General features: G+C 38.3%; 1 protein-coding gene across 4 annotated transcripts in view; it reads right to left on the bottom strand.

Moving 5' to 3' along the window:
• Positions 1-18,412: 18,412 nt before the first annotated feature.
• QSER1 (glutamine and serine rich 1) overlaps positions 18,413-23,553 on the bottom strand; it is an 80,004-nt gene continuing 74,863 nt past the window's right edge. For 3 of the 4 annotated variants that reach the window (XM_027562724.1, XM_027562726.1, XM_027562727.1), the window contains 2 exons: positions 23,285-23,380; positions 20,182-22,035 (listed from right to left, as the gene is read on the bottom strand). In XM_027562724.1, the coding sequence (XP_027418525.1) occupies positions 21,895-22,035; positions 23,285-23,380 (237 nt within the window). In that variant the 3' untranslated portion in view covers positions 20,182-21,894. Of the gene's footprint in view, positions 22,036-23,284; positions 23,381-23,553 lie in introns of all 4 variants that reach the window. The other variant, XM_027562723.1, reaches the window with a different exon arrangement.

Raw genomic sequence — 23,553 nt, forward strand, 5'->3', positions numbered from 1 at the left:
TTCCTTCTTCAGGGGATCTTGCCAACCCAGGAATTGAACCCACATCTCCTGTGTTTCCTGCATTGACTGGTGCATTCTTTACCACTGAGCCACCTTGGAAGCCCCTCCAATATATACACTAACTTTTTTGTTTGCTCAAAGCTAGTGGAGGTGATGGAATTCCAGTTGAGCTATTTCAAATCCTGAAAGATGATGCTGTGAAAGTGCTGCATCCAATATGCCAGCAAATTTGGAAAACTAAGCCGTGGCCTCAGGACTGGAAAAGGTCAGTTTTCATTCCAATCCCAAAGAAAGGCAATGCCAAAGAATGTCAAACTACTGCACAATTGCACTCATCTTACACGCTAGTAAAGTAATGCTCAAAATTCTCCAAGCCAGGCTTCAGCAACATGTGAACTGTGAACTTCCTGATGTTCAAGCTGGTTTTAGAAAAGGCAGAGGAACCAGAGATCAAATTGCCAACATCCGCTGGATCATGGAAAAAGCAAGAGAGTTCCAGAAAAACATCTATTTCTGCTTTATTGACTATGCCAAAGCCTTTGACTGTGTGGATCACAATAAACTATGGGAAATTCTGAAACAGATGGGAATACCAGACCACCTGACCTGCCTCTTGAGAAATCTGTATGCAGGTCAGGAAGCAACAGTTAGAATTGGACATGGAAAAAAAAAAAAAGAAGAATTGGACATGGAACAACAGACTGGTTCCAAATAGGAAAAGGAGTATGTCAAGGCTATATATTGTCACCCTGCTTATTTAACTTACATGCAGAGTACATCATGAGAAATGCTGGACTGGAAGAAGCACAAGCTGGAATCAAGATTTCCGGGAGAAATATCAATAACCTCAGATATGCAGATGACAGCACCCTTAGGGCAGAAAGTGAAGAGGAACTCAGAAGCCTCTTGATGAAAGTGAAAGTGGAGAGTGAAAAAGTTGGCTTAAAGCTCAACATTCAGAAAATGAAGATCATGGCATCCGGTCCCATCACTTCATGGCAAATAGATGGGGAAACAGTGGAAACAGTGTCAGACTTTATTTTGGGGGGCTCCAAAATCACTGCAGATGGTGACTGCAGCCATGAAATTAAAAGACGCTTACTCCTTGGAAGGAAAGTTATGTGCAACCTAGATAGCATATTCAAAAGCAGAGACATTACTTTGCCAACAAAGGTCTGTCTAGTCAAGGCTATGGTTTTTCCAGTGGTCATGTATGGATGTGAGAGTTGGACTGTGAAGAAGGCTGAGCGCCAAAGAATTGATGCTTTTGAACTGTGGTGTTGGAGAAGACTCTTGAGAGTCCCTTGGACTGCAAGGAGATCTAACCAGTCCATTCTGAAGGAGATCAGCCCTGGGATTTCTTTGGAAGGAATGATGCTAAAGCTGAAACTCCAGTACTTTGGCCACCTCATGCGAAGAGTTGACTCATTGGAAAAGACTCTGATGCTGGGAGGGATTGGGGGCAGGAGGAGAAGGGGACGACAGAGGATGAGATGGCTGGATGGCATCACTGACTTGATGGACATGAGTCTGAGTGAACTCTGGGAGTTGGTGATGGACAGGGAGGCCTGGCGTGCTGCGATTCATGGGGTCGCGAAGAGTCGGACACGACTGAGTGACTTAACTGAACTGAACTGAACTTTTAAAAATCTCTGTTTGGTATCTGTCTCTTCTTTCTCCCCCAGTATAAGCTCCATGTGAACAAGATCCATTGACATAATATCCTCAAGTGCCTAGAGCAGTGTTTGGCACACAGTAAGCACTCTGAATATTTGGGGGATTAGGATTGAAAAATAGATCGCTCTTTGCTAGTCAGTTCTCTCATTTACATTGCAGAATTGTCCCTTAGGTTCCATTTTGAGTTTTTCAGTATTTTTTCATTCCTGAAAGAAAAGAGATTTATTCAAGTCTGCTGCTGCTGCTGCTGCTAAAGTCGCTTCAGTCGTGTCCGACTCTGTGTGACCCCATAGACGGAAGCCCACCAGGCTCCCCCATCCCTGGGATCCTCCAGGCAAGAACAGTGGAATGGGTTGCTATTTCCTTCTCCAATCCATGAAAGTGAAAAGTGAAAGGGAATTCGCTCAGTTGTGTCCGACTCCTAGCGACCCCATGGACTACAGCCTACCAAGCTCCTCCATCCATGGGATTTTCCAGGTAAGAGTACTGGAGTGGGGTGCCATTGCCTTCTCCGTATTCAACTCTAATATTTGCTTAAAAACAAAGGAAAGAGAGCCTCCTTGGATCTCCACACTGTACACTGTCTTATTGTTGAGTACATCCTCTCCAGTCAAGCAGGAGAGATTTTGGTGTCAGTTTGCATGTCTGTGCTCATAATCCAACATCCTGGGTGTTTCCTTCTCATGTCTGGTGAAATCACACTACCAAGGTCAGCTTTCTAACTTCTTATTTGGCCCAACTACCATTCCATATAGTCGGTGTGGCTGTGTTCTGTGTCTTTCCTGCTGCAACTTGCTCCTAAGTGGGGAAATGCCGCCTCACCTGCTGGCTTATGTTTGGTATGCGTGTGCTTGCCTTGAGGCCTTCCAATTCCTGTGGCTTTTAAAGGCCTTTTAAGTGTGGCCTTAAGTTGGACTTCTCCCCTGAAGTCTTGTGACATTCTTCTTTCTGCCATTTCCCCCCACCCCCACCTTTGGTGGAGTCTCGTGGCTTGTGGATCCCAGTTCCCTGAGCAGGGGTTGGACACTGGGCCACAGCAGTGGAAGTGCCGAGTCCTAACTGCTGGGCCACCAAGAACTCCCTTTCTGCCACTTCTTTATTCCACTGAATTAGAGGTTGATAGTTGGATTCTGCCAAGCTCTCCTCTATTTACTTACCATACCAACATCCTGGTTTTTCTGGAAGGGAAGTTGACTGTCATCTCTGGCATGTTTGTCTTTAGTCTAGTCTTGTTCAATACTGAGAATTTTTTTTTTTTAAGTTCAGAGAATTTGGATCCTATCTACTTATTGATGCAGACTTTTTTTCGTGTTTTTAAGTTCCTTTGGCCTTTTCAGTTGTAATTTGGCAGCAGCCTGTTATAAATTGGTGCCTGGAAAGCCAAAGACTATATAATTTAATAATTGCTTGTAAGATATGTACAAAAATTTTCCATCTCTTTTGCATTTGGCAATAAGCTTCCTAAATGATTTCATAATGTTGCTAGATTTAGAAACTGCTAGAACAGAACATCAGTGAGGCTTACATTTAAGGTTTAGGAACCTTGTGCTGACTACAATTGTACCTGAGAGCCTTGAGCAGTACCCTCAATTTGTTGCCACTTAGCTGCTTTTTTCCTGGGATATCAAGATACTGCAGATATCAAATTATCGTCACTGCTTCAGGGATGTGTGGACAAAGACTGTTGCTGACATTTCAGTAAATGAAGATGGTCACTTGCAGGACTTCTCTGGTGGTCCTGTCATTAAGAACCTGCCTGCCACTTCAGGGGACACAGGTTTGATCTCTGGTCCAGGAAGACCCCACATGTTGTGGGCAACTAAGCCCATGCACCACAACTACTGAGCCATCTCTCTAGAGCCTGTGAGCTGCAACTACTGAGCCGGAGAGCCCTAGAGCCCGTTCTGTGCAATGAGAAGCCACCACAGCAAGCAGCCCAAGCACCGCGACCAGAGAGTAGCCCGCTCACTGCAACTGGAGAAAGCCCGCACAGCAACAAAGACCCAAGGCAGTCAGGAATAAGTGAATTAATTAATTACAAAAACTCACTTCTCATTCTGGTTATTTACTTATGCCCAAGCCACATGGCTTATGGCATCTTAGTTCTCCAATCAGGGATTGAACCCTGGCACTCAGCAGTGAAAGGGCAAGGTATCAGCCATTGGACTGCCAGGGAATTCCCATGAATATACTAAAAATTATTGAATTGTATGCTTTAAGGATAAATTTTCCATATGTGAGTTATATCTTAATAAAAAAGAATACTTTGCAAGACTCATCTTAAAATCATATCATCATTGCATAGTGAAAACTTTGCAGTACATGTACTCAGTATAAGTGATATATGTGAGAGATGACCTTAAGACATATTTATTTATTGCAAGAGGAGAAGGGGACGACAGAGGATGAGATGGTTGAATGGCATCACCAATTCAATGGACATGAGTTTGAGCTCATAAGATAGTGAGACAGTGAAGGACAGGGAAGCCTGGCATGCTGCAGTCCATGGGGTCACAAAGAGTTGGATATGACTAAAAAACTGAGCAGCAACAAATGTACTGCCATATTTTGATCACCTTTATTTTGTTACATAATATTTCTAATTGGGGAATTCCCTAGCAGTCCAGTGGTTAGAACTTTGAGCTTCCACAGCAGAGAGCATGGGTTTAATCCTTTGTCGGGGAACTAAGAACCTGGGAGCCACAAGATGCAGCCAAGAAAATTTTAAAAAAGATTTCTAATACGAAGAGCTTGGTAATTATTAGTGTAGCATATATCTTCAAGGATATGTCTGTGTTACTGTCAATGACATTTCCTGTCATATATTAACTCACTCAGTGCTAGGTACTTACTATTTGAACGAATTATTGTTCAAGAGTTTGTCCAATCATGGGTAGTATTGAATTAGGACCTTGGTTTTACAGTTCAGACAGTGAGCTTTGCAATATTATGCAGCAGCTTGGATGGGAGGGAGCTTGGGAGAGAATGGACACATGTATATGCATGGTTGAGTCCCTTTGCTGTTCGCCTTAAACTATCACAACATTGGTAACTGGCTATACTCCAAAATAAAATAAAAAGTTTTAAAAAGACAATTAGCTTTGAAGTCACAAGACTTGCATTTAAATACTAGCTCCACCATATAACTTTGAGTTATTTACTTGATTTCTCTAGTTTGCTTGCTTACAAAATAGTATCTGCTTCATAGCTCTGCTACAAAGATTAAGTGAGATATCAGATTGTTAAGCATTATTAAAGTATATGTTTATTAAACTAATTGTTTAGCATACAGTATATACTTAATGAATCTCATTCTTCTTTATGGTGTGTTATATTATGCGCCCAAGTCATTTAAAGGGCCAAGGATGAATGTTCCAAGTATCCAGAACAGATAATTTGTACTTCTACTACTAGTTAATGATAAATCTTGGCTTATCTTCAACTTACTTTTTATTGCTATGTATATCTCAAAAGCAGAACACCTAACACACAGTGCGTGCTTAATAAACTAGGTAATGAATTATAAATATTTTTTTCCAGTTAATCAAAAAAATTGTTTATGATTAATGGGATTTTAGTATGCCCCCTAAGTTAATCATCTATTTTAATAAAACAAATACACTCACAGCACTTAGGGCATGGACCTTAACAGCATACATAGCTAGATAAACAATGAGTTAGGGATGACAATTAGGTTGTGACTTCAAAGTTCAGAACAAGCAGTTCTAAATCCAGTGACAAAATATTTCTTTTATTTAAGGAACTGAATACAATGTAGCTAGTAAATCACTTTCCTATAGTCTTAATATATAATAAAAAACTAACCATGCCAACATGTGTATTTGGAGTAATGCTTAATTCACAGTTGAAGGAATTAAAAAAAATTACAAACCCCTTTTCTATTAAGATTAATATTTGTAAATATTAATGTAATGAGAAAAAATATTAAGATTAGTATTTGTAAATATTAATGTAATGAGAAAAAAATGGAGCACAAAAAAGGATTAATGTACAACAAAGATAGAAGAAAAATATATTTCCTACTATTTCATGTATATAATACCTTCAAAAAACCCTAATCTAAATTTAAAAAATTATTTGTATTATACATACATTATATATAATTTATATTTAAATATTATATTACAAGTTTGTCTTTTTTTGTTTTTTATTTTTGGCCACACGGCATAGCATGCAAGATCTTACTTCCTGGACCAGGGATCGAACCTCGGTCCACAGGAGTGAGAGCAGAGTCCTAATAGTGCACTAGACTGCTAAGGGATTCCTATTTAATTATTATTTTTTTTAATCAAATGCAAACATTATACAAAGACTCTTCTGGACCATTGCATTTTTGCACAAAAACATCTTTTTAAAAATTTAAGCAGCTGGAGGTTCCATGATAGTAAGAGGAGCTCCACTCACCCACTCACCAGCGAAATTGATGAAAATTATTTTTAAAAACCCAACCACCTCAAGCCTCTAGGAACGGTGCAAAACACAAACAACAAAAGAAGAAACATCTATTCAAGAAAATGTATGAAAACTGAGTAAGAAAAACAAGAATCTGTGGTATTGAACCAAGACCACTCCCTCCTTCCCAACTCGGCAAGGCAGAGACAGTGCTCCCCATAGCTGCAGGGCTCCCTATCCCTGCAGCTTCCAGTAGGAGGGTTTTCTAGGTGGAGCAAAACATCAGCGTTTCTCATCCTGCCCCTAACTACCTCTTTTTTTTTTTTTTTAAATTTTTATTTATTTGCTTTTGTCTGCGCTAAGTCTTCATTGCTGCCTGTGGGCTTTTTCTAATTGCGACAAGTCGGGGCTACTCTTCGTTGTGGGGTGCAGTTTTCTCATTTCAGTGGCTTCTCTTGTTATGGAGCACGGGCTCCAGGGCGCATGGCTCAGTAGTTGTGGCTCACAGGCTTAGTTGCCCGAAGGACTGTGGAATCTTCCCAGATCAGGGATCGAATCCATGTCCCCTGTGTTCGCAGGCAGAATTCTTAACCCTTGGACCAGCAGGGAAGTCCCTAACTACCTCTTTTGAGGCTAAGTCCTTGTTGAATGTGGTTGAGGGGTAGGGACTCTCTTCTGCCCAGTTCCCACTCATGGAATGTAGGCTCTACCTTGAGTGTGACATTCAGACAACACTGAGATCCTGAGCATCCTTGCCCTGTTTTATAAAGCAGTAGTCCCATGCCAGGAGAGGCAAGCCAACTGGACACCATGCAGCTGCCCTCCACACCCCTACAAACACCCAGCTCCTAGAATGAGGGTGTTATTTAAAGAGCAGCTTGCCATATCATGCCCCACCCATTTTCAGATGCCTGGCTCAGAGACAGTGTCTGGCAGTAGAAGGAGGTCATAAAAAAATAATTACTAAAGGAACCGACTTTATTAGCAGCAGACCACGGAGAAGACCAAGGCTAAGAGTATTCACAGGGACAGTGCAGGGATACAGAGATTCAAGATACATGCTAAACTGCAGCCTGGTGAATTTTCAGAAGAGAACCCGAAAGAAGACAGCAGGAGGGGGACTTCCCTGGGGGTTCAGTAGTTAAGACTCTGTGCTTCCACTGCAGGAGGTGTGGGTTCAATCCCGGGTTAGGGAACTAGAATCTCACGTGCCACGGGGTACTGCTAAAACAAACAAACAAACAAAAAGCAGGAGGAACCCTCCTGGAGTCAGAACAAATATCAAACATTGACGGCAGAAACTATCCCTTCAAATGAGCCTTGACTGGAGTAATTTGAACAGCAATTTATGCCCAGTCATAAATTAACAACAAGAGAACCATCTGCTGGAAATTAGTGAAGTGTAACGCCTGGGTGTGTCCCAGGAAAGACAGGAAGACGACTCTATCAAAACCACTGTTATCTCAGCGTGACTGTGGGCATACCCCAAACCACTTCCTGAGGAGTGACCCGAGAGCTGACGGCATATTATAAGGTAAAAGACTGGGTGCTTTCCCCTAAGATCAGAGAAAAGACAAGAAGTCTGCCTTTCAGCATTGTGTTAGGTGTTCTAAGGGAGCAATACTATAAAGGAAGAAGTAAAACTGTCTGTGAATGATATGATCTTTTATATAGAAAATCTTAAGAAATCCATTAAAAATGATAAGAACAAATAAGTTGTCAGGTTACAGGGCATAAACACAATACACAAAAATTTATTTTCCAAGTCATCTATTTTTTCTTGAATGAGCTGATAGTTTCTATTCTAGGAACTTGTCCACTTTATATAATTTGTTGACATAAAGTTATTCATGATCATTTCCTTACTCTTTTTAATGTCTATAGGATCGCTCTACTGTAGAGTTGCCTTCACTCTCATTTCCATTATCGCTAATAGCTCTCTTTGTCCTCTGATTATTCCAGCATGAGGTTCATCAATTTCATTTTTCAAATAACTCAGTTTTGGTTTCCTTGATTTATTATTTATTTTCTCTTTCATAATTTCTGCTCCTTTTTTTCTGTTTACTTTGGGATTGATTTGCTCCTCTTTTTCTAATCTCTTAATTAGAAGGAAGGAGGTTTAGATAATCAATTTTAGAGTTTTCCTAGTTTTAAATGCTGTAAGTTTTCCTGGAAGCACTGCATTAGCTACATTCAACATATTTTGATGTTATCTTTTTAATTTAGTTGAAAATATTTTGTCACTTCTTTGACTAGGTGTTATTTAAAAGTGTACTATTTAGCTTATAAATGTATGGAATTTTCCAGATACTTTTCTGATATTATTTTTAACTTCATTGTGGTCAAAGAATGAACATATCAATTACCATTGTTTTCTATATGTCTCATTTGTTCTTTGTACTTTCTGTCTCCCTTCCTTTATTGGTTTATTAAGTATATATGTATGTGTATGTGATTTCTTTAGGATTTATAAGGTATATCCTTAGCTTATCACAGCCTAACTTCAAATGATTTTATATCACTTCAGGTATAGTATAAGAACTTTCCAACAGCATACTTAATTTTCCCATTCTCCTCAGTCTTTGGGCTATGGTTACCATATATTTTACTTCTATATATGTTATAAAATGCCATAATATATTGTAGTTATTTTGTTTTCAATAATTTTCCTTTAAAGTGACTTTAAAATTAATAAAATCTCCTGTTCTTTTCCCTCTGCTACATAGCTACCACTTCCAATGTTCTTCAATCCTTTGCATGGTTCCAGATTTCTATCTTCTGCCTTTAACTTTTCCTGTAGGGATGGTTTTCTGCTGTTGAATTTTTAAGTTTTGTATGTCTAAAAAAATGTTTACCTTTATTTTTGAAGGATGTTTTCCCTAGGTATAGGATTGTACATTGACAGTACTTTCAATACTCTAGAAATATTCCAGTTTTCTGACTTCACTGTTTCTGACAAAATTTTTGCTGTCATATCAATCTTTCTCTTTTGTAATGTGTCTTTTCCCTCTGGCTGCTTTTAAGATGGTCTATATATCATATCAATGGAGAAGGAAATGGCAACCCACTCCAACATTCTTGCCTGGGGAATCCTGTGGACAGAGGAGCCTGGTGGGTTGCTGTCCATGGGGTCGCAGAGTCAGACGTGATTGAAGCGACTTAGCATGCATGCATGCATTGGAGAAGGAAATGGCAACCCACTCCAGTGTTCTTGCCTGGAGAATCCCAGGGATGGAGGAGCCTGGTGGGTTGCCATCTATGGGGGGGTCACACAGAGTCGGACACTGACGCGACTTAGCAGCAGCAGTAGCAGCATATATCATTGGCTTTAAGAAATTTGATCATGATGTGCTTTAATGTGAGGTTTCTACATTTTTTTTTTTTAAATACTGGGCTTTTTTTTGTTTGTTTGTTTGCCATGCAGTGCTGCATGCAGCATCTTATTTCCCTGACCAGGGATTGAACTTGCCCTCCTGAGAGTGGGAGCATGGAGTCTTAACCACTGGTCCACCAGGAAAGCCCCTTGGGCTTGTGAGTGTGTGCGTGCTAAGTCGCTTCAGTCATGTCTGACCCTTTCGCAACCCCATGGACTGTAGCCCTCCAGGCTCCTCTGTCCAAGGGATTTTCCAGGCAAGAATACTGGAGTGGGTTGCCATGCCCTCTTCCAGGTTATCTTCCCAACCCAGGAATCAAACCCTTGTCTCTTATGTCTCCTGCATTAGCAGGTAGGTCCTTTACCACTAGAACCACCTGGGTTTGTAATTTTTATTAAATTGTGGAAAACTTTAGCCATCATTTATTTTTTTTTGTTTGTTTCCCTTTCTCTTTTGGGAATGCTATATCTATATTAGATTGCTTTCTCTCCTCTGGTATATTCTACTCTGTAAATTCTAGTTGCCTAGGTCTCCCCAGCATTTGAAGTTTCTCTCTTTAATTTAGTGAGACTTACAGGCTCTGGGTTCACTGTTCCTGTAGTGTCCTAAAAACTTCCCAGATAGTAAGCTAGGACGATTAGAGGGCTCAACTTATTTTTTCCCCTTCCCTGAGGATTACTACACTGTGCTGCCTATTGTTTAATGTTTGAAAAACCATTTTCATAATTTTGTCCTTTATAAGGCAGAGTTATACCTGGTCCCTGTTACTCCATCATGTCTGAAAGTGGAGGTTGCCAGTAAAGTGTTGGCCTTTATCCTAACCACAGTGAACATCACCGAAGGATTTCCACAGGGGAGACGTAACTACTTTGTGGAGAATGGATGGAAGGAAAGCAAGATGGGAAGGGGGTGTGGAAACAGCAATTCATAGATTACTGTAGTAGTCCTGACAGCTGATGCTGGTTTGGAGCAATAAAATGACAGTGGAAGAAGAGAACTGGAGAAAGGTAATGTTTGTTTAGGAATGGACAGGATATTATTGCCTGTGTGAAGTTCAAAGAATATGACTCAAGTGACGCAAGTCTTTGATCTCTGTGCTAAGGGAGTTCCATTGTGAACCTCCGAAGATTCTACAGCAGAAGAGAAGGGTGTATACAAACTGTGTTCTTGCTTCCTACTAGAGCAGAGGCAAGTTTAAGACAATCAGTGATGACTATTTGCAGAGCCAGCTTCCATCTTTTCTGTCCCTTCATTGATACATCAGTGGTTGTTATGGACTCAGTCTGTCTGTCCCTCCAAATTCATATGTGGAAGCTTTAACCCTCAATGTTGTAGGATTTGGAGATGGAGCCTTTGAGAGGTAATTAATGTTAAGTGAGGTCATAAGTGAGGGGCACTCATGTTGGTTTCCATGCCTGAATAAAAGACCATCACAATGCCTCAAATGGCTCTCACTGCCATTTGAGAATACAGTGAGAAGGCAGGAAGAGAGCCCTCACTGGCAACTGACTGCTGGACCTTGATCTGGGAGTTCTGGGAAAAAATAAGTTTCTGTTGTTTAAGCCACACAGTCGATGGTATTTTGTGACAGCAGCCCAAGAATAATGCAGTGATGCTCAGCCTCCAGTCAGTGGCTTCTCGTCTTTCTCACTCGGATGGCAGCACGTTCATGAGCAGTGGTGGTCATCGTGAAGCCAGGTCTGACTCTTGCGACCTCATGGACTGTAGTCTTCCAGGCTCCTCTGTCCATGGGATTTCCCAGGCCAGAGTACTGGAGTGGGTTGCCATTCCATTCTCCAGTGGATTCAATTCCCAACCCAGGGATTGAACCTGTGTCTCCTGCCTTGGTAGGGAGATTATTTTACCGCTGAACCACCAGGCAAGGCCTCATAATCAGAACGGGCATACTTAAAAAAAAAAGGCAAATGTTTGGTTTACAGCACTTCATGAATGGTGCTTTAATACATAATCTTTTTTGACAGCTAATTATTTGCAAACTCCTTTGGTAATGTTAATGTATTTGCATTAGTATTGGCTATGAAAAACCTTACCTTCCTGACTTCTACTTTAGTCAAATAACATTATCTTATAATGAGCTCAATGAACAACTGGCATTGGAAAGAATTTCTGCTGATTGGCTCATTAACGGTTTTCTCAGTCATTGGTAAAGAGTCTGTGTAAACAAGGCTAATTTTAAAAATTCATTCTGAACCCAGGTTCTTTCTGTTTTGTTGCTAGTGTTTTTAATTTCTTTTGCTTCACTGCTTAAAGACAGCTACTCTCTGATGATAGCCCATTTCCCTTCATAGAGTAAATGAAGTTAGATACAAGAATTAAAAGAATGGACTCTGGTCTGTTGAGAAGCACTGAGTGAGAACTCAGTGACATGTAAACGATGTGTTCTATATGAGATGTTTTCTTTTAAAGATAGAGAAAGTGGGATGGATCACTGACAATATAGCATTTTGAACTACTTAGAAGTCAACTTGAAGACACGTTAAACTGATTCCAAAGAAATCCTCATTTATACAGTCACCCATCTACTCAACACATACCTATTAAGTGCCTATTGTGGAAAAGTCTCTGTGCTATTGAAGAGATCAAGATGAAGACTGTGGATACAGATCTTAAGTACTTCACAACTGACTGGTGACATCAGACACGATTCTATGTAGTATTATGCTGCTGCTGCTAAGTCGCTTCAGTTGTGTCTGACTCTGTGTGACCCCATAGATGGCAGCCCACCAGGCTCCCCTGTCCCTGGGATTCTCCAGGCAAGAACACTGGAGTGGGTTGCCATTTCCTTCTCCAATGCATGAAAGTGAAAAGTGAAAGTGAAGTCGCTCAGTCGTGTCCGACTCGTAGCAACCCCATGGACTGCAGCCTACCAGGCTCCTCCATCCATGGGATTTTCCAGGCAAGAGTACTGGAGTGGGTGCCACTGCCTTCTCCGAGTGTTATGCTCGTGTCACCAGATGAACGAAGCACTGCCAGGTGTGTGTGTGTATAAGATACCTACTTAATGATTGTGATAGAAGTCTTGCTGGTACAAGACTAAATAATGGAGTAAGGCCATTCTCACTATTCTGCTGTCTCTCTCTTTTGGTGCTGCCAGACTCAAGCACTTTGCATTCCTCCCAACATTACAGTGTGTGTGTGTGTGTGTGTGTGTGTTAGTTGCTCAGTCAGGTCCAACTCTTTGTGACCTATGGACTATAGCCCACCAAGCTCTTAGGTCCATGGAATTCTCCAGGCAAGAATAGTGGAATGGGTTGCCATTTCCTTCTCCAGGGGATCTTCCTGACCCAGGGATCGAACCCGGGTCATCTCTCTATCCAGAATCAAAGAACAGTAACAGCTTTAGAAGACTTCCTTATCTTACTTTCAGGATGAGGAAACATCCAGATTAGGCTTCACCTGACACCTGACGCCTGAGGATAGAGCTAGTTTAGTGGCAGAACTGAAACAAAATAATTCTCCTGAATACAAACTATTATGCCTTCTTCAGCCAGCTCTGTTTAAAAGTCCTCCCAAACTCTGAGGCTCCAGTTAATCATTATTGCTTCCATGAAGCCTTCCCTGACCCTCCCCAAGTAATGAACCTTCCTTCCAAGGGGTGTTTGCTCACAATGAGTACATCTCACAGAAATATTCATTTACTTTTACCAGGACTTTGTTCCCTAGTTACTCTGTCTTGGAGAGTCTCAAGCCCAAAAGTCAGGAACATGAAGTCCTCATCCTTGGACTCTCTGCATGAGGGCAAAATGGGGAAAATTATGGCTGCTACATTTCACTTTTTCATAAAATACCAGCAATTTTCCTATTATACCAATGCTTGGTACTGTAATTTTCTTCTGCTGTTGCGATTGCTATTGCTTATTAAGATCATGAATACCTTTCTTGCACATATTTGTACACTTTGTTTTTACCTTCTTAATGTTCCCGGTAACCTTCCTTTCATGTGTCTATTTATTCATCAAATATTTAATTAGACTAAATACTGCACTAGATGCTAGGAAGGCAGTGATGAAGACAACACACAGGGCCCTCGTATCAGATGACGGGATCAGGCACCACGACTCAGTGCGGTGGACCCTGCATTAGAGGAGTCACAGGGCATATGATCTGGTTCCGAGTGTTAGAACCTAGTCTGATTACACTTCTCCAAAGAAGACATACAGATGGCGAAAAGATGCTCACTATCACTTATTATTAGAGACATGCAAATCAAAACTACAATAAGGTATCACCTCATACTAGTCAGAATGGCCATCATAAAAAAATCTACAAACAATAAATACTGGAGAGGGTGTGGAGAAAGGGGAACCCTCTTACACTATTGGTGGGAATGTAAACCGGTACAGCCACTGTGGAGAATAGTTTGGAGATTCCTTAAAAAGCTATAAATAGAGCTACCATATGATCCAGCAAACCCACTCCTGGGCATATATCTGGAGAAAACCATAATTTGAAGATATATACACCCCCGTGTTCATTGCAGCACTGTTTACAATAGCCAGGACATGAATGCAAGCTAAATGTCCATCAACAGAGGAATGGATAAAGATGTCATACGTATATACAATGGAATATTACTTAGCCATAAAAATAATGAAATAGTGCCATTTGCAGGAACATGGATGGACCTAGACAGTGTCATACTGAATGAAGTCAGACAAAGACAAATATCATATGATACTGCTTGTATGTGGAATCTAAAAAAAAGCTACAAATGAACTTATCTGCAAAACAGAGTAATGGATGTAGAAAATAAACTTATGTTTACTGGGGAGAGTAAGGGTGTAGGAGGGATAAATGGGAAGACTGGGATTGACACACAGACATTACTATATATAAAATAGGTAACTAGTAAGGACTTATTTATAGCAAACGGAACTCTATTCAATACTCTGTAATGGCCTATATGGGAAAAGAATCTAAAAAAGTATATATATATATATATATATATATATATATATATATATATATATAGGAGATGGGCACAATAAAGGACAGAAATGGTATGAACCTAACAGAAATGGAAGACATTAAGAAAAGGTGGCAAGATTACACAGAAGAACTATACAAAAAAGATCTTCATGACCTAGACAACTACAATCGTGTGATCACTCACCTAAAGCCAGACATCCTGGAATGCGAAGTCAAGTGGGCTTTAGGAAGCATCACTATGAACAAAGCTAGTGGAGGTGATGAATTCCAATTGAGCTATTTCAAATCCTAAAAAGATGATGCTGTTAAAATGCTGTACTCAATATGCCAGCAAATTTGGAAAACACAGCAATGGCCACAGGACTGGAAAAGGTCAGTTTTCATTCTAATCCCAGAGAAGGGCAATGCAAAGAATGTTCAAACTACCACACAACTGCACTCATCTCACACGCTAGCAAAGTAATGCTCAAAATTCTCCAAGCCAGGCTTCAGCAATACATGAACCGTGAACTTCCAGATGTTCAAGCTGATTTTAGAAAAGGCAGAGGAACCAGAGATCAAATTGCCAACATCCACTGGATCACTGAAAAAGCGAGAATTTCAGGAAAACATCTACTTCTGCTTTATTGATTACACCAAAGCCTTAGAGCACAACAAAACCCATCAAGAGATGAGGAATACCAGACCACCTGACCTGCCTCCTGAGAAATCTGTATGCAGGTCAAGAAGCAACCATCAGAACTGGACATGGAACAACAGACTGGTTCCAAACTGGGAAAGGAATACATCAAGGCTGTATATTATCACCCTGCTTACTTAACTTATATGCAGAGTACATCATGTGAACTGCTGGGCTGGATGAAGCACAAGCTGGAATCAAGATTACTGAGAAATATCAATAACCTCAGATATGCAGATGACACCACCCTTACAGCAGAAAGCGAAGAGAACTAAAGAGCCTCTTGATGAAGGTGAAAGAGAGTGAAAAAGCTGGCTTAAAACTCAACATTCAGAAAACTAAGATCATGGCATCCAGTCCCATCATTCCATTTCAAACAGATGGAGAAACAATGGAAACAATGACAGACTTTATTTTCTTGGGCTCCAAAATCACTGCAGATGGTAACTGCAGACATGAAATTGAAAGACGCTTGCTCCTTGGAAGAAAAGTTATGACCGACCTAGACAGCATATTAAAAAGCTATGGTTTTTCCAGTAGTCATGTATGGATGTGAGAGCTGGACTATGAAGCTGAACACTGAAGAATTGATGGTTTTGAACTGTGGTGTTGGAGAAGACTCTTGAGAGTCCCTTGGACTGCAAGGAGATCCAACCAGTCTGTCCTAAAGGAAATCAACCCTGAATATTCATTGGAAGGACTGATGCTGAAGCTGAAACTCCAATACTTTGGCCACCTGATGGGAAGAACTGACTCATTTGAAAAGACCCTGATGCTGGGAAAGATTGAAGGCAGGAGGAGAAGGGGACAACAGAGGATGACATGGTTGGATGGCATCACTGACTCGATGGGCATGAGTTTGAGTAGGCTCTGGGAGTTGGTGATGGACAGGGGAAGCCTGGTGTGTTGTAGTCTATGGGGTCCGAAAGAGTTGGACACGACTGAGCAACTGAACTGAACTGAATATATATGTGTGTATATACATATATATATGAGTAATAGATTCACTTTGCTGTACACCTGAAACTAATACAACACTGTAAATCAAATATACCTCAATAAAAATAAAAAAAAACAAGAAAAATCCACAAACAGTAAATCCTGAAGAGGGTGTGGAAAAAAGAGAACCCTCCTACACTGTTGGTAGGAATGTAAATTGTTACAGGCTAAAAAGTAAAATTAGAGTTCCATATGATCCAGCAATCCCATTCCTGGGCATATATCCAGAAGAAGCCATAATTCGAAAACACATGCACCCCAGTGTTTATGCAGCAATACTTACAATAGCCAGGATATGGAAGCAACCTAAACGTCCATCAACAGATGAATGGATGCAGAAGTTGTGGTATGTACATATACAACAGAATACTACTCAGCCATAAAAAGAATGAAATAATGCCATTTGGAGCAACAAGATGCAACCAGAGATTATCACATCAAGTCAAGAGAAAGACAAATACCGTATGATATGACTTATACATGTAATCTAAAATATGACACAGATGAACCTATGAGGCAGAAACGGACTCATAGAGAGCAGATTTGTGATTGCTAAGGGGGGAGGGGAGGGGGGAAGGAGAAACTAGGAGCTTGCGGTCAGGAGATACAAACTATTACATATAGAGTTGATGGACAACAACATCCTACTGTATAGCACAGGGAACTACAGTCAATATCCTGGGATAAACTATAATGGAAAAGAATATAAAAAAGTGTAGATTTATATATAACTGAGTCACTTTACTGTAAAACAGAAATTGATACAACATTGTAAATAAATTATACTTCAAAAAAAACCCCAATCTACTCTGATTAAACAAAAATGATGTTAAAGTGAAATCTGAAGATTGAAATGAATAGTTTACCAGAGGGAACATGAACAAGAAAAACCTACATGTTCCTGAAGCCTGTGCCACAATGGGGAAACAATTGTTCTTTCTTTGTAAACTGTGATAGTCTGGGCTAAAGGCAATGAAAAGTCATGGAAAGGCTGTAAAGAGGGGAAGGACAGGAGAAAGATAATTTTGGCTGCAATTTAAGAAAATATTTCCACTATGTCCATTATTTTCAACTCTCTGTCTTAAATGATTTTCATTTTTGCCTTAAACACTGTAAGGAGCAAAATAAAATCTGTATTTGAGGGAAAACAATATACTATATATCATAGGTAAATTAAGTAAAACATAAGCTATTCTTACAATTTTTTTACTACTGATTAACATCACAAAATAGATAAGGCTTAACAATAGGCTAATAGGTAATTGTATCTTCCTTTCATTTGAAACCAGTCAGTTCTAAATTATTCATGCTAACCTAAGAAAGATACATACATAACCTAAGTTGATCAATAATCCAGATAATTTGTTTCACTTAGGAATGTGTCTTTCGATTTTTATTTAAACATGAGTGTCTCTGAAATTTAGGAATTTACTTAAAGCCATACCACCGAAAAGGGACAATGCCATAAAGGCTGAAATCCTGTGACCCAGCCCATACTGAAAATTAAGAATATGTTTTAGGCTGATGTCAAGATTAAGTAGAGAGTGATTTATATCTTTTTAAAATATATTTTTCATGTTCTTCATTTTTTGTGTGTACAAAGAAGTATCCTCTTTCACATTTTCCTTGAGAAGGTGACCTTAAATAACTGAGTTTAAGAGAGCTTCTCTGAGATATAAAGTGTATCTTTAAAAAGATGGGTGCAGCAGTCAATGGAGTTGCAAAGAGTCAGACACATCTAAAACTTTTTTGATAAAGTCTTATTTCTGTACTGTGTAAAATAAACCAAGGAATGAAAAGTGCTTTATAATCAAAACTAATTAAAACCTAGCAAATATGCTGACAATGTTTTTCATTGAAATACTTAACATTTTAAAATATTTACATAAAAGTAAAGGCAAAATATTATTATTTTGAAAAGTAAAGGATCAGTCAAGACAAAATCCTTTTTTACCTACTCAACAGTTTACATAGATAATTAAAAGTATCTGGATAATAGCAATTGCTTTTAGCTATGCATTGTTTTCAAATAAAACTTAGAAATTACAGAATTTATACTTCTTTATAGAAGGAGAAAGGCTAAGAGTCAAATCTCAACACAGAAAATCCTAAGTACTTTCTGATATTGTCAGCTGAAGCTGAATAATTCTTCAAATACTGAGTCAATCATTTGAGAAAATGATGGGTGGGTCCTTTACCATTTGCACCTAATTATTTAGGACTTCATAATGTGTACTCAATCTATAACACGATGATACATGAATAACACATCAGTTTTCAATTCTTAAAAACAAAAGAACCAAACCCCAGAACATTCTGATTTTGTTGTTTAAAAAATTGTTTTCATTTTAATGATCTGAGTTAGTAACAAACAAATATACAAAATTGTCTTTCACATTTCCGTACATTGTATTATGGACCACTTAAAACTCTGGACTACAAATGCAGGTTTCTTTGTAACCTTAACCTCAATTATTGTCACTTATAAATAACGGTGATTTGCGAAAACATGCATTTGTGAACACAGATGCCAGAAGTCGTACATGTAAGTTAACGTACAACTAACAGTGTACATTGTTCATTTGTGCAGTTATGTGTCAAGTGTAACTGACACAGAAGTAGTTATCCTGGAATTTTTCGCTCTTTGAAAAGTTATTTCTGAGAAATAGATGGAACTACAGTTTAAAACAAAAATTATATTCTATAGATACAATAAAATTCACAACGTGCACATGTGAAGCAACTTCTGGGACCCAAAGCTGATTCAATAACCCTGCTGCCATATTAGTTTTATGGGTGTATCTCCAAAGTCACAGGTTGGAAAATAGCTGCTTTAACAAAAATAAATACATATATTAAAAGGAAACTGAGACTTTGAAAAACCGTAAGGGATGTATGAGTCACCTATAATTTTGTTTTAGAAATAAGATGAAATTTAGAAATTTGAAGATAATCTGAATATTTTCTAAGCCATTTTAAATTTAGATTTTCCTATCTCATCATTGTTTTCTATTTGATAGTATAATACAAAAGTGGGTAGTTTCTATTGTTTACTATAATTCATAAGTCATTATAAATTTATGACTTCATTAGGTCAATTAAGTAGAAACTAGGTCGTCATGAAAATGGGAATAAGGAGGCCCCTTCTCTAACCACTAATCTGAACTAGGAGTAAATACCAAAACAAAACAATTTTTTAAAAAATAGTAACTTGGGTCTAGGTTTCTGTAGGTACGAAAATCCAATCTTTCTTAAAAACGTTTTCCTGGATTGTGGCAACATGTGCTTTCTCTCTTGAACTCTATCTACGACCTAAGCTTATTTCTATATTACACATTTCAAACTCCCTGGGAAGGAATGTGAATGCTAACCAGCTAGGTATCTGTTCAATTTCATACAAAGAAAGGACTTGTGTATGGATGTCATAGTAACAGTCCCACTTCACTAAGGCCTGAGTTTGATGTCTTTGCCTATGCTATATGGATCAAATGAGAGAAGATGGTGCAAAGTAACTGAGTTTCCTTCAGGCAGTATCATAGACTTGGCCTCCGGTTTAATGAAAACACTTGTTTTCTAATATGAATACAACTGCAAGCAGCTGAAGGGCAACTGCAGTTGAAAAAGAAATGGAATTATTTTCTACAGGAAACAAGGAATCTCTCTGTTTTCCACGGGCCTTATGATGAAGGAAATGTGGCTAGTGATTTCAAACTTGTACTTCAAGAGTTACCTAAAGGCAGGATGGCTTTTAAAAATGTTTAAATCATTAATGATTCAGGCATAAGCTATGGGAAGTAACATAAAGACGTGTACTTACAATCCTACATTAGATGATGGTAGTTCGCTACTCTGCACTTTGGAAATGAAAGAAACCAATTCTGTCCAGAGTCAGTATCAGAAAGAAATATGGCTGCTTCCTACTCTTCTCCACTTAGTGAAATTAATTTTATGCTGCTCTCAGTGATGATTCTCTCTTATTGGAGTTAGGCAAAATGAATTTAATAAGTTACTTTTGCTTTCAAAATAAGCTGCCTAAATGTTCAGAAATGGAACATTTAATTCTTGAGTGGAATTTCTATGATTATCTTGTCTAACACCAGGTATAAGGATTGTTAGATTAAGGATTATTGCTTTCAATAAGATAACCGTCAGAAATAAATATGTAAGCTTAACCCAAATACTCCATTTCCACCCAATGCTACTTTGATTCTCAAATCAAGTTACATGCAACCTTCAATTCTTTGCCAATTTACTGAGGTTTCAAGTGTAAGAAGTTGGCCTGTTAACTCAAAATAAAGACAACAGCAATAGCCACGTAAGCATGTCTTACTTGGGCACTGAGCAGTAACACTGCTTTTTTGATAGGACTTAAGGCACTAAATGGTGGTAAAATAAACACGAGTATGATGATTAACAACTTCTTTAGAATCCTAAAAAAGAAGATCGCTTAGAAGGACACTAGTAAAAAATTTTTTCTCAAACAAATAAGGCATCCTGTTGGCAAACACAAATAAAAACAGAAGGTCATGTTGAACCTAATACATTCACGGTCTCGGCTAAACTACTGGAAGAAACACTAGCTATCCAACTAAAGAGAGCTACAATAGCATGTATAAAGGTTGGAAAGGCACCAAAAGGAGGACTCGACCACTTCCAGTTCTAAGAGTCAGGTCGGCTGTGTTTAACACTGCATGTAGGCTAATTACACGTTTTAGTCTTCAAAATGTAGAATGTGGTTAATTTTAATCTTGACAAATCAGTTAACCAAGTGCTAGTTTACTAAGAAATTTATTTTCATTAATCAGAAAATGACTGCAGTGTCTAACACAACCCCATTTATAAAGCTAAACTAATTCTAGTACTGAATGCATATTCTGGAAAACACTGAAGTAAATCTGTATAAACAAAGAGCGTTACCTCAAGATAAATTTACAATAGAAATTCAACATATAACTAAATAAGATTTACTGAAAATAATGAAAAGTGTAGTACAGATACATCAAACATAATTATAACCACAACATTTTCCTTGTGAAAAATACAACTATTAGTGAAATAAAATGTACAATTGAAAATTTTTCCAAAGGAAAAACGGTATAAAGGAAAATACTTTTCGTTTGAGATAGGGAAAATAGTATGTCATTGTTTTTTCATCACCATATAATTTGACACAAAAAGCAGTCATAGAATTGCACCAATTCCACATCCAGTTTCCTGAACATGTTAAGAGTAAAAGTTCATAAAGCAGAATGCCGTTTCGGAATTTTACATTTTTAAACTGATGAAATTCTCATACAGAATGTCATATCACACCAGATCTGCTTACATAATGTACAATACTTTCCGTTTTGTGGTCAGACATGAAGATAAACATACGCTTTCTGCCACTTTTCTTTCATTCTGGTGTTCATTCTGGTCAGAGTCAGGAAAAAAATAATCAAGTTACTTAAGTGTTATCTCTCTAGCAATAAAGAAAAATTATGTTTAGTGCATGCTTCATCATTTGTCAAAAAACATTTCTGAAAATAAAACTCAGTTTCCCAATGGTTTACAAAATAGAAAAATCATTCATCAGGATAAAAACACGGTGACATTCAGGTTCATTTCCAAAGGACTGACTTCCTTGGCAGCACCACTGTCCTTTAGCAGAGGCCATGATGCAAGTTCATGGTCAAAGCAGGCGTGCCTACACAAGACCACTGCTTGACATTCAATTATCTGAGGTCTCCAGACCACCACTTTGACCACCTGCCTCTGCCATCTCATTAGTGCCAGAAAATAGATGGAATTTTTGTGGCAATGTTAGGAACATTTCTGCTGTACATGATTTAAAAGTTCTCCAAATTTTTCAAATAGGTCTTCTACCCATTCAACATTTTTCATACAAAGCTGAACAATTTCTTCCTGTCCTAAATCTTCATTTTTTTTCTGCACGGAAGAAATCTAAAATGAAAAGAAATACCAAATTAGTTTATACTTATCACTTTATAAGCTCTTCACAAGGGCTCACTGTTTCTCTATCCTGAATGAAAAGAGGATTTAAAAATTTGCCAAACACTAATTTTTCAAAAAAATTCCATCTGCAGAGAATGACTATCTCGAATAAATTTGAGTGGTCTAATCCTATCATTGTCGGCTCCAAGTGCGGAAGGAGGAAGGCTAGAAGTGGTTCAAACCTTCTCAATTCCGTCCAATTGCGTTAAAAGTGGAATAACAAATTTTGGGGTCAGTTCCTGCATTCCAGAGCATCGTAAAAATAGCCAACATATGCTGTGTGACCGTATTCACTTTCTCCTTTGCTAGACAGATTTTAGATTTATGCACATTTTCCCATACCAGATCATTATAAAATTCATGATTGTACAGCTTTGAGCCAACTTAACCCTTTTAAATTAAAAAACTGATAATGCTTGTCAAAAAAGGTTACTGTGTACAACCATTTAACCCCTGAGGTTAATCCTTATATTCCATCCATCAAGTGGTATGGTCATACATAATTTCTAAGCAACTTAAATTATGATACTGAAAAGATACAATTAAATTTTAACTATCATTTCTTCACGCCAAGGGACAAAACACCCATTTCTCTGCAATTAATTGGGATAAGGTCATTCTGGTGATAAAGAGGACAGCAAAGATATTCAAAGCAGTGACTGAAATGAATTAATTAAACAGGATGATTATACATTATGAGAGAAGAAAATGCAATAAAGTGCCATTTATCATGGCAATGTAAAACGAATATAACAGCTCAAAAACATTACCACTCACAGGTCCCATGAGAAGCGATGAGCCTCAGATTAATCTGAGCACAGCATTTAACAGAGAGCACAGACACATATTTTTAAAAATTATTTCTAACAATTCTCTTTAAGGCATTAAAAAATACTACAGCTAATTAGTACATTTAACAACAAAAGCAGAAGATTCACAGATATAGGGAACAGACTAGTGGTTACCAGTGGGAGGGGGGAGGAGCAATACAGGGGTCAGAGTGGAAGGTATGAACTAAGGGTACAAGATAGGCTGTAAGGATATACTGTATAACACAGGGAATAGAGCCAATATTTTGGAGTAGCTGTAAATGGAATTCAACCTTTAAAAATTGCATATAAAAATATTGTAGCTACAATCTTCTTAAACCTCAGGAAAACATACATTTCTTTTTTAAGAAGATAAAAAAAGTAATTACCTCATCTTTACATATCAGATAAACATGATATTTATAATGATGGAGTGAATGATACAAAGAATACAACTGTATTTTCTCTGGATCAACAGCAAACTCCTATTAAAAGAAAAGAATTTATACACATTTATTTCGTGGAGCATCTGAACTAAGAATACTTTTATGAAAATGTTACAGCAAAACTCTCAATGGAAATCTTAAAAGACTTATATGGCTAGTATTAATATGTATTAATATGGACAAGATGCTTATTCAAAATTAGAATTTAAATC

The sequence above is a fragment of the Bos indicus x Bos taurus genome, chromosome 15, assembly GCF_003369695.1.
Source record: "Bos indicus x Bos taurus breed Angus x Brahman F1 hybrid chromosome 15, Bos_hybrid_MaternalHap_v2.0, whole genome shotgun sequence".
In the NCBI taxonomy this organism is placed as follows: domain Eukaryota; kingdom Metazoa; phylum Chordata; class Mammalia; order Artiodactyla; family Bovidae; genus Bos; species Bos indicus x Bos taurus.